Genomic DNA, 12,170 nt, shown 5'->3' on the forward strand with positions numbered 1-12,170 from the left:
TAGAAAATGTAAGGTTACATAAGTACATTGCATTATATTTTGATTTGACAGAGCTGTCTAGAGTGCCATCTATTTGCATTCATGTTCTGATTTATCTAAATAATTATTGAACATACTGGCAATTTTCTTCCCATTACCAGTGTGAATAAAAAATTTTAAAATTCTGAATTAGCAACCGTACTCAATGAAAGCTTAAAAAAAGTGATTAACATAACAATAAAAAATTAAAAAAAGAAAAAAAACTATAAAAATGTGTGTCCAAATTGCTTATAGGCCTTTTCTTGAAAGATGACGTGATACTACGTGATTCCATCATTCTCCTATTTTCTCATTGGTCTTTTTACCACAATTGGGAATAACTGATGAGTAATGATGAAATAATTCCTAGGATGATCAAACAGCAAACTGTTCCAAGATACTGGAAATGGAAAATCACTAAGATTCCAAAATACATCTTAAATTTTAAAAGGGTCCTAAGGGTAAATGCAAAAGAATGAATTTTACTGAACTGTTTCTTCTTTGTTCTTCAAAAGACCTCTAAGAATAAGTCATAAAATATCAGCTCCTACAAATAGTGGGAACAGCTCAAAAAAGAAATGCAAAAAATAAGTAAGGAGCAACAGACCCTAAGGATGTAGAGTTAAATGAGGAAGGAAAAGTCTTGAGTTTGGAGCTAATATGTCCACAACACATCTTTCATCCTCACTAATCTCCTTTTATGACAAAGGATAAACAGGTTTCAGGTTCAGGGACTTCAGCAAAAAACAGTATCTACTAGCTAGAGATTTCAATTATTGTCTTTTCTCATTTTAATTGTCTTATCCTTAATACTAAAATCCAGAAAAGCCCTGAAAACAAAAACTTTTGTAACTGTTGGTGGCAAAAGCTGACCTGACTTCATCTGGCAGTAAAGCCTGACCTGAGCTGACACAGGCTATTCACAGTCTTTATTTCACTAAATATGAATACTCAGATATTTCACTGGAGAAAAGTATTAATGTATCTGATAAAGGGGATTCTACCTCAGATTCCAATAGGAGTATTATGTAATATATGATACATATACAATGTTATATTCTTAAAATCTAAAAAGATCTGAATTTTGAGATATATCCTAGGGTTTGAGATAAGGAACTGTACACCTATATTTTATTTGTAGCAACTCAAGCTAGTTTTCCTTTTACAAAAGTGATATAAAATTTCCTTTTAAGGGGCACCTGGGTGGCTCAGTTGGTTAAGCGACTGCCTTCGGCTCAGGTCATGATCCTGGAGTCCCGGGATCGAGTCCCACATCGGGCTCCCAGCTCAGCGGGGAGCCTGCTTCTCCCTCTGACCCTCTCCCCTCTCATGCTGTTTCTCTGTCTCTCTTTCTCTCAAATAAATAAATAAAAAATCTTTAAAAAAAAAAAAAATTTCCTTTTAAATAAATTTAAGTTAAAAATGAATGACTTAAAATACTAAGAAAATAATAGTTCAGGTGGCATATGACTAATATTATGACAATAATATATGGTAATAAACAGTTACAGCAAAAACTATGAAAGTCGTACATGAATAACTTAAATCTATGGAAGGCCAGTTTATAATATTTAATGATGTGCCCCATGGTCAGAACTAAAGTACTTAATTAGCTGTGAGATTAAACAAGTATCTTTGAGCACTCATTTTATGCACTACACATGGTTCCTGGCCTGAAGACTCAGATTATATGATCTCAAATATCTAGTTAAGAATTATCCCAAACAGGGCGCCTGGGTGGCTCAGTCGTTAAGCGTCTGCCTTCGGCTCAGGTCATGATCCCAGGGTCCTGGGATCGAGTCCCATATCGGGCTCCCTGCTCGGCGGGGGGCCTGCTTCTTCCTCTCCCACTCCTCCTGCTTGTGTTCCTGCTCTCGCTGTCTCTCTCTCTGTCAAATAAATAAATAAAATCTTAAAAAAAAAAAAAAAAAAGAATTATCCCAAACAATGAAATGGGTAAGTGGTGAGTACAGTATACCATTGAACAATATACTCTTCAGGAGAAGTTAAAAATCCCTTATAGAAGCCTAAAGAACAGCTATCCTATGAAAATAGGCACTTTGGGCCCATTTGGATTTATATGCAGTAGTATATGCGCAAAACCCAAATGAAGAGAAAACCCCAGTTGCTCTCCTGTGAGTATTTATCTATCAGTGTCATTAACAAATGTCCACTGTGCAGAGACTTCAAAGTCCCTGGTCTCAAGGATCCTACTTATAACCTAGTTAAATAAAGGTTTATTCCACTAAAGCCAGAATCCCAAACAAATGGTAAGGATAACAGCTTTGTTAGGGAATTTCTTAATGGAAATCATGACTACAGAGCAGAGTTTCTCAATCTCAGTACCACTAACATTTTTGACTGGGTGATTCTCTGTTGTGGCGGCTGCCCTGCACATTACGGGCCATTTAGCAGCATCCGAGGTCTCCACCCAACAGATGCCAATAGCCCTACCCTCTCTCTGTGCCAGTCACAATGTCTCCATGCATTGCCCAAAGTCTCCTGGGGAGCAAATCGCCCCTGGCGAGAACCACAGCTACAAAGTAATAAAAATATTAGATGATGATGCTGATAGCTAAATTTACTGATTGTGGTTAACATGTGGCAGAAACTGAGTTAACTGCTTTATGTATGTTATCTCACTTAAATAATAAAATAATTTGCTAACAAAGCCACCATGCTAACATCACAACCATTTAATGGGATGTTTTTATAATAATAGTACCTGCTATTTATTGCATACCTGACCTGCATTTCTGTACATTGTGGTACTTATTACAATTGTAGTTAACTATTTGTATTCGTCAATAATCTGTTTTATATTCTGTAAGCTCCTAAAGGACAGGAACCAGGTCTGTCTTTTTTTATTCTGTATCTTAGCACATGGTAACTGTCTGATAATTGCCAGGCAGTTGACACCACTCTAGGCTTTTTATAGATTTTCTCTAACCCTCATAATAACCCTGCAAGGTACTATATTTTAAAGATGAAGACACTGATCTGAAAGACATTTAATAAATTACCCTTGGTCTCTAAGAAAGTACTGGAGGCTGGACCTGTGTCTCTTGGAATGCTCGCTTACACTATTTTTTTATTTAAATTTAAATTTGTTAGTTAACATACAGTGCAATATTGGTTTCTGGAGTAGAATTCAGTGGTTCATCGCTTACATACAACACCCAGTGCTCAAGTTTGCTTACAGTATTGATAGCAATACTTTTTTTAAGTTTTGAAAGACCTTTTCTCCTGTACACTGTAAGAACACTGTCATACAACATGGTAATAGTAACAAAGTAATAAAAGCTTACATCTGCTGGGCACTTAATATGGGACAGGTACCTTGAGTGCTTTACAGAGATGATCTCATTCAGAATTCACATCCCTATGAGATAAGTACTGTTATCACTCCCTCCATTTTCCAGATACAGATGCTGATGTTTAGAGATTACTATATTTATTGGTTATATAAAACACTTCCCCTCCATTTTATAATTTCTGAATTGGAAATGTATCTTCTAATTAATGATATCCTAGATTCAATGAAATATGATAAACGTATTTCCAAGGTTGCACAGCTAGGAAGTAGTAGGAGCTAGGATTTAGAAACAGGTAGAACTGACTCTAGCTCTCAGACTTTGGTCCTTCTGACATACTGCCATTCTATCTTACGAAAGGAGGTTAAGAAATGCACACCCCTCCAAGCCCTCACAGAGGCCTGGGGTCTGAAAGCCTAGTTTTTAAATCTGCCTCGACCATTTACTGAGCGCGATCCTGAGTAAGTCATACCAACAGATACAGACTTTTTGAGAGAGACACAATCCTGTACAATAGGCCTTATTCTAACCTTATGGAGTTGTTAAAAATTTAAAGAAAAATCCTTTCTTTTGGAGTACTACGCAAACGTTGGGTAGAGCAGCACAGGGGTCTAGAGGAACAAAGAATGAACTGTGACTTATAAAAGAATAATGGTCAAGGGTCTCTGAGCCTTCAAATCCACAGTTCTATACTGCCAATGCCCTGCAAATAGCTCAGGCTCAAGTCCCAGCTCTGCCACCTACGAGACTTGTGTGTGAGACCTGAGGCAAGTCACCACACTCCCAAGCCTCCCTCATCTGTAAAATAGACCTAAATAGCTCTATCCTACTTCCTTCACAAAATAGCTGTGACGATCAAAAAAAAAAAGGTATGAGTGAAATCGTATGGCATTTATCTTTCTCTGACTGACATTTCACTTAGCATAATACTCTCTAGATCTAGCCATGTTGTTGCAAATGACAAGATCTCATTCTTTTTTATGGCTGAGTGATATTCCAGTGTGTGCGTGTGTGTCTGTGTCCCCACATCTTTTTTATCTGTTCATCTATGGATGGACACTTGGGTTGCTTCCATATCTTGGCTGTTGTAAATAATGCTACAATAAACATAGGGGTGCATATATCTTTCCAAATTAGTGTTTTCATTTTCTTTGAGTGAACACCCAGTAGTGGAATTACTGGATCATACGGTAATTCTGTTTTTAATGTTTTGAGGAACCTCCATACGGTTTTCCACAGTGGCTGCACCAGTTTGCATTCCCACCAACAGTGCACGAGGGTTCCTTTTTCTCCACATTCTCGCTAACACTTGTTACTTCTTGTGTTTTTGATTTTAGCCATTCTGACAGGAGTGAGGTTAGAGTTAAGAAACAAAACAAACAAGGGGTGCCTGGGTGGCTCAGTTGGTTAAGCATCTGCCTTCAGCTCAGGTCCTGGGATCAAGCCCTGCGTCAGGCTCCCCGCTCCATGGGGAGTCTGTTTCTCCCTCTCCCTCTGCCCCTCCCCCCTGCTCGTGCTCTCTTTCTCTAATAAATAAAATCTTAAAAAAAAAAAAGAAAAAAGATGGGCGCCTGGGTGGCTCAGTTGGTTAAGCGACTGCCTTCAGCTCAGGTCATGATCCTGGAGTCCCGGGATCGAGTCCCATATCGGGCTCCTTGCTTAGCAGGGGGTCTGCTTCTCCCTCTGACCCTCCCCCCTCTCATGTGCTCTCTCTCTCTCATTCTCTCTCTCAAATAAATAAATAAAATCTTTAAAAAAAAAAAAAAGAAAAAAGAAAGAAAGAAAACAAAGAAAAAGAGACAAAAGAACAACAGACTCTTGGGGCGCCTGGGTGGCTCAGTTGGTTAAGCGACTGCCTTCGGCTCAGGTCATGATCCCGGAGTCCCGGGATTGAGTCCCGCATCGGGCTCCCTGCTCGGCAGGGAGTCTGCTTCTCCCTCTGACCTTCCTCCCTCTCATGCTCTCTGTCTCTCATTCTCTCTCTCAAATAAATAAATAAAATCTTTAAAAAAAAAAAAAAAGAACAACAGACTCTTAACTATGGAGAACAAACTGGTGGTTGCCAGAGGGAGGTTGGTGGGGGATGGATGAAATAGATGAAGGGAATTAAGAGTACACGTATTGTATGAGCACTGAGCAATGTATAGAACTCTTGGGTCATTATATTGTAAACCTTAAACTTATAATAACACTGTATGCTAATTATACTTGAATTTAAAAAGTTCAATAAAATAAAAATAAAAAACCCAGAAGTTTGGTATTTAGAGAATTTAAAAATAAGTCTTCCTAATTGAAAAAAACAAAACAAGAGAAGAAATCGCTCCACAGACTACAAAGTACTGTCCTGTTATTATTTTATTGTAAACTACACTGCCAGGGTTATGAAAAACAAACTATGCTATGAGTGTTGAAGATATGCTCAAGTCCTGGGAACCCTACTGTGTGCTTAGGCAAGGCGACTGTTAGATGGTGTGCAAAATACTAGGAAATTCTTTCTTTAGAGAAAGGTAGCTGGGATAAGAGTACAAATAATAAAACTATTCACGTGTACACACAAGTCTTAAAAAACATACATGAGAAAGTGAGCACAGAAAGAATTCAAAGGGGGAAAAACAAAAATCACTGGCTTTGATGGGTAAGACTTTCTAAGAGGTAAAATAAATTGAGAGTTGAAGAAAGGAACGGCGAAACATGTTTTCTTTTCAGTCTTACACTGCTTCCTAAGGCTCAAGGATGCGCCAACTGTCCTCCTTTAAACCTACTTCAACACCATTCCTCCGGAAAACCTACTGCGCAGCCCAGCTCCCACCTTGAGATGCTTCTGGCACCCAGTGTTCCTATCTCTCATCTGACTTACAGCTACAGTGACACGGTACCCAACATGAAGTCAGGAAAGGCAGCCTATTCAAAGGCAAGAAACAGGTTTTATTTTTCTGTCTTTACATCTAGGACTAAAAAGACCTGCTACTTTAAAACTGTGCACCCAGTCTGGGAGCAGGGATCCACCAGGCTCAGCTCTATCTTCTTGAGCCTCTGGCCAATAGGTAACATTTATCTGCATGGATAACTTAACTACAGGTCACTTTTAGTAGCTACAAGTTGTGTAAGGATCCAAATTTACATCACTAAACAGACTCCTAATATCCTAAATAATCTGATTAATACCAGAGGTTTAGTAACTTTTTTCTATAAAATTATTATTTACAAAGGAATCAGCAGTTTCTCTTCCTGGTCTCTCTTAGACTGTAATTTCCCAAGGGTGAGAACAGTACCATATTTAACTTCTAACATATGCTTTGTCACTCAATAAATGTGATCAATAAGAAATAAACTGAAAAACCTGGGAGGGAGGGAAAGACACGACCTCTACCAAATCCAAATAGTGCCTACCTCTTGCAGCGTCAACAAGGTATTAAGAATAGCTGGTAGTGTAGTCTGGACAACTCCAAATCTATCTTCAGTAAATGATGCTGCTACTAAGTGAGACAGACCTCAAGAGGAAAAGAAAAAACCAAATTAAACGGAAATCCAAATTAGGCAAATCTATATGCAATACATCTGCTGAGAAAGGATTAATATCCTGAATATACAAAGAACTTAAAACAGAGGAGGGGGGTAGTACAATAGAAAAATGGGCAAAACATTGGAACAGGCACTGAAAAGGTGCTCAACTACATGGGGTCATGAATAAGATGACAGTCTGCATTCTAGCAGGAAAAAAAATTTTTAAATAATACTGTGTTTGGTAGTGATGAGTGGTAGAAAGAAAAACAAAGCAGAATAAGGGAACAGAGTGATAGCTGTGAGGATACTTTTCATAGGGGGTCAGGAAAGGGCTCTCTGAGAAAGTATCATTTTAAGCACTGAGAAGGCAGGATCTAGGAGATGAAAAAAAACAGTTATTTAACAACTAAGTATTCATATTCAAGCTAAGTTAAATACATTAAAATGTTAAAAATGTTATGTCAATATAAGTTGACAATTGAAAACAATCTATTAACTGCAGTTTTTTGAAGTAGAAAAGACAGGCAAGAATCCCAGACTCAGTTTCTCTGCTTAAATGCAAGGATAATTTCTGCCCAAATTAAAGTACACTTAAATATCTAAGAAAAATGATCTATATAAAACAAAGATATAAAGATGTATCTAAAAATTCAAAGATTGAGGTCAAGGTCCAGAACTGACCTTTCATGGATATACTTCAGTATTTTTTTTTTTTTGGAGATACTTTAGTATTTAACCAATAATTAAAATCAGAGTTGTAGTTCACTGTGAATGCTTACCTTCTAATGCCCAAATATGCATTTGGGCATCTGAAAAAACAGCCTGAATAGAGGCCTCTGGGTGCTACAATACAACAGAAACATGTAAGTAAGTTCCCCTGGGCATTAACTCTGTTATTTCATCTAATCAACTAGGTAGCCTGTAACAAAAAATTCACAGCTGCCTCTCAAGAATTAAAATCTGAAATTCTTATACAATATGATTTAACTGCAGTAAAGCATTCTGCCACCAACTTACTGTGTGACCCTTGCACAATCTCTAAATCTCTGTGTCTCAGTTTCTCATTTAAAATAGTTACGTACACTCAACCGACCTCAGATTAGTACAGAGATCACTTGAGAATGGTTACAATGCTTTTTTTTTTTTAAACCTCAGAATTGCCTAAATACATATTACCTCTCTTAAAACGGTCTACTCTCAGCCCCCTCCAAAGAAATACCATCCAACCTTCTTTAATACAGCAAGGTCAAAGAGTAGGGAGCAATAATTGGCCCATTTAAACAAATGCTGACTTTGTGACGCACCCAATGAAGCCTATTAAGTACATCAGCATGTTACATTTCTCAACACCAAACAGCAGTGTCTACAACTCCTTATCATAAAATAGATCCACCTCCAAAACTAGAATCAAAGTCAGCCGTTCACTTCCACGGAAAAAGCGGATCTTGTTGAGCATGTGCTCTGCCACTTACTGGCTATGGGCCCTTAGGCTAGTTACTTGACCCCTCTGAGCCTCAAGCTTCCTTATCTGTAAAATGAGGACAGAGAGACATCTCACAGGAATGCTGTTAGAATTAAATGAGGGAACTTAAAGAGGAAAGAATATGGCGTGCATAAGACACAAGGGTGAATTTTCTTCCCATCCTCTGAAGTAAAATTTCGGCCAACCCCTCTTCCTTTTGGTGGAAAAGACAAGACACCTTCCTCAGGGGCTGATAGTTGTCCCAAAGCTCTAATGGAGAGCCTGAGGTAGATTCTTTTGGGTAAAGGTCATTGCTAGGTGGGTGGATCTTCCCTGCCACCAAAGTGAGAAAACAGTTTCAAGCTCTTGAAACGATTCTTTGTTCTGTGTACCTACGTTCTATCAGAGTTACTCTTACTCAGATCTCTCCCCACAGAATAAAAATGAATGATGCATGCCAATGCACTTGGAGTACAATATTAGCTAATACTGTAAGATCTTCAGAACTAAAGAAGTTAGATTAAAATAAAACAAAACAAAAATTCTTTCCCCTACATATGGGCAAAGGTTTTGCTCACCAAAGGATTAACATACAACAGCTGTAGTGAGTGAAAAAGGAAAGCTTTTTAGCTTCTGCAATTCAGAGTTACTCTCCTATGGCAGCTGAAGCAGCTGACACACAAGCTGGAAAGTCATTTAGTTTGTGGCCTGAATTACAACTTTTTGTCCCACACAAGCTTAACGTCTGCAACCTAATCCAGTCATCTCTCTTCTGAACACCAAACTGGCCACAAAGATTATAGCAAGACAGTGAGCCGTGAAGGACCGCCATGGATTTGATCATTTTGCAGGAAGCACAAAGCTGCTTGCAGCCAGGAGACTCAGGAGGTCAACTGGAGTCAAGCCTTAGGAAGTCACTGAGATGAGCTGAGTGCTAGGGCAGCTCTTCCTCACACGGAGGTTTGCTGAAGCACTCTACAAAGCTGTCTGGCTTGCTAGGATCGAACTTAGTATTTAGAAGTCAAATCCAACCTGGTACTTCATTTCTTATTTCATTTCCTCTCCCCGCCATTCCCAACACTTTAACTATATATTCTTACCTTACTGAAAAAATACATTATCAGCACCCGTTTTGATAAGAAATTCTTAACCTGAGTTGGAGAAAAGGAAGAATGAACACATTTACAGCTCTCAATTCTATTCAAATATAATGTTAACACATTCCCAGGTTCTTGCTGTGAAACACTTCACATCTTACAGAGAAAGAACAATATTTGCCGTAAACTACACAAGTTAAATACCTTTGTACTATAAATTAGATAACCAAGATGGGTCGTCTAACCTAAACTGCATTTCCATGTACACATGCTAACCCCCAAATTAGAGCCCTATGATAAAAGGAATTCAAAGTGGTTCCGGTGATATTTTCTTATTCAATTCTCTACAACTGTCTTGCCCTTTAGCCTCTTAATACCAAAAGAGTGTGTTTCCCTTACAAAAAAAAAAATCTTAAGAGATGAAATGGTTTTCTACTAGTTGACATTTCCATGGGAAACAATTTTCTTAGTATTAAGCTGAAAGCTACATACCCCAACTGACTTGAAAGTGAATTCATGATATGGCAGGACTTATGGCATGTAGGGCAAATGGGATCCCAAAGTTTGTAAAATGCCCACAGTCTCTATTAATCAATCATTCCATCAGCAAAGATGTTGTCAGAACTCCCATCTTAAAAAATAAAACCCTGCTTTGACCCCCCAACTCCCTCCAGCTATTAATTACCCCATTTCTCTGCACCCCTTATAGCAAAACTCCTTGAAAGATCCAGCTCTCCGTGTGGCCTCCGATTCCTCCCCAATCTCTCCTGGCCCCATCCAATCGGCATTCATCCCAGCTGCTCCACCCAGAAGCTCATCAAGGACTCAACAACCTCCACATTCCCAGCACAACAGTTCTTCCTAGTGCAGCTCTCAGGCTACCTATCAGCAGAATGTGGCCACTCACTTCTCCTCCTCTCTGTTCTCTTCTCACACCACAGTCACTTGGTCCCTTCTGCCATTCCCCCTCATCTCCCAGACCTGTAGTCCCTGGAGGGTCCCGTTCTTGCATCTTTCTTCTTCTGTATCCAATCCCAAAGAGTTTTCATGGAGTCTCATGGCTTTAAATACTGTCTGTATGCTGATGACTTCCAAATTCCCATTTCTAACCCAGAACTTTTCCCTACACTCTGGATCTATGTCTCAGTTCTTACTCCTTATTTTCAATTGGTTGTCTAATAAATATCTCAAAATGGACATAAACCGAACTCAGGATTTCCCTACCTCACCTCTATCAAATCTCCTCTTCCAGAATCATCAGCTAATTGCAACTATATTATTTCAGAAGATTCTCAGGCCAAAAACTTGAAAGTCAACATTGACTCTCTCTTTTACATCACAACCAGACCATAAGCCAATCCTGTTACACCTGCTTTCAAAATATATCCAGACCTTGATCACATCTTACAGTCTCCACCACAACCACTCTGGTGACAGATACCATCATCTCCTACTTAGATTACCTCAACAGCTTTACAACTGTCTCTCTGCTCCTACTTCTGCCCTCCGAGAATCTCATCTCAACACGACAGCTAAAGCAGCACTTTCAAAATGTAAGGTTACATCATGTCATTCTCATGGACAAAACCATCCTATGGCTTTCTGTCTCACTCAGAGAAAATGTGAGTCTTCACAATAGCTAATGTGCCTGATGAGCTCTGGGTGCCTGCTACCTCTCTGACTTCCCCACCACCTACAGTGTCCACGCTATCCTTCACCCAAACCAAGTCCACTCCCACCTGAAGACCTTTGCATTTTGCTGTTCCCTGCCTTCCCTTCAGGTCTCTAATCAAGTGTTGCCTTACCAATGAGACCTCTCTTACCTGCTCTATTTTTCTCTATAGCACTTAAGACATCAAATTTCTTCCCTTTTAAAACACATATTGTTCATATTTTGAATATAACATATTGGGATGCATCTTATAATCAATAGCATGTCATGGTTTAACTGGCAACTTTTTTCCTTAACAGTACACAAAATAAGTCCTACAATTAATAGAATTTTGTTATATTGAAAAAGATATAGTTTAATACATTTGCTTGTTCATCTATTTCCCTTCACTGGAATGTAAACAAATGGTCAGGGGCTTTTGTTTGCTGTTTTCCCAGTGCCTAAAACCACACTCCGCATATATAAAGAACTCAGTAAGTATTTCTTAAATGAAAGAATTCACAGATCAAAGGCTTCACACTAGATGAAGTCATATGAAATTGCAATTTACATAACTCAAAACCAGTCAAATACTGGCAATTTCATATGAGTCAACTTAATACATGAAGCATCAAAAAAAAAAAGTCTTTATTTATCCCTGATGGCTTACTCATGTGGCATCCTTTTTTTTTTTTTTTTTTTTTAAAGATTTTATTTATTTATTTGACAGAGAGAGAGATAGCGAGAGCAGGAACACAAGCAGGGGGAGCGGGAGAGGGAGAAGCAGGCTTCCCGCCGAGCAGGGAGCCCGATGTGGGACTCGATCCCAGGACCCCGGGATCACGACCTGAGCCGAAGGCAGACGCTTAACGACTGAGCCACGCAGGCGCCCTCATGTGGCATCCTTAATACTCTCAATGATACATGCGAATATAAATCCTATAACCATATCATCCTACCTGTTCACGTTTATTCTGAATCCATGAATAAATCATACTGGGTTGTCTCGCTGTCTTACCCTCAGCACTAACAGAGGTAGATGGAGAAGGATTAGAAAATTCAGTCATTTGCTGATCTAAATAAAAAAACAGAAAACAAAAAACCATGAAGGTGAAAACTCAGGA

The 12,170-nt window shown here is 38.9% G+C and overlaps 1 protein-coding gene across 1 annotated transcript in view; it reads right to left on the reverse strand.

The window, feature by feature from the left end:
* Positions 1-12,170, reverse strand: part of NDC1 (NDC1 transmembrane nucleoporin) — a 46,214-nt gene that overhangs the window by 8,858 nt on the left and 25,186 nt on the right. Inside the window, exons 13-16 of the mRNA XM_081818428.1 lie at positions 12,006-12,121; positions 9,399-9,449; positions 7,616-7,679; positions 6,723-6,823 (exon numbers count right to left, since the gene is read on the reverse strand). Coding sequence (XP_081674554.1) covers positions 6,723-6,823; positions 7,616-7,679; positions 9,399-9,449; positions 12,006-12,121 — 332 coding nt within the window. The remainder of the gene's footprint in view (positions 1-6,722; positions 6,824-7,615; positions 7,680-9,398; positions 9,450-12,005; positions 12,122-12,170) is intronic.

This window comes from Leptonychotes weddellii, chromosome 4, assembly GCF_054177405.1.
Source record: "Leptonychotes weddellii isolate Sample4059 chromosome 4, ASM5417740v2, whole genome shotgun sequence".
NCBI classification, from domain to species: Eukaryota; Metazoa; Chordata; class Mammalia; order Carnivora; family Phocidae; genus Leptonychotes; species Leptonychotes weddellii.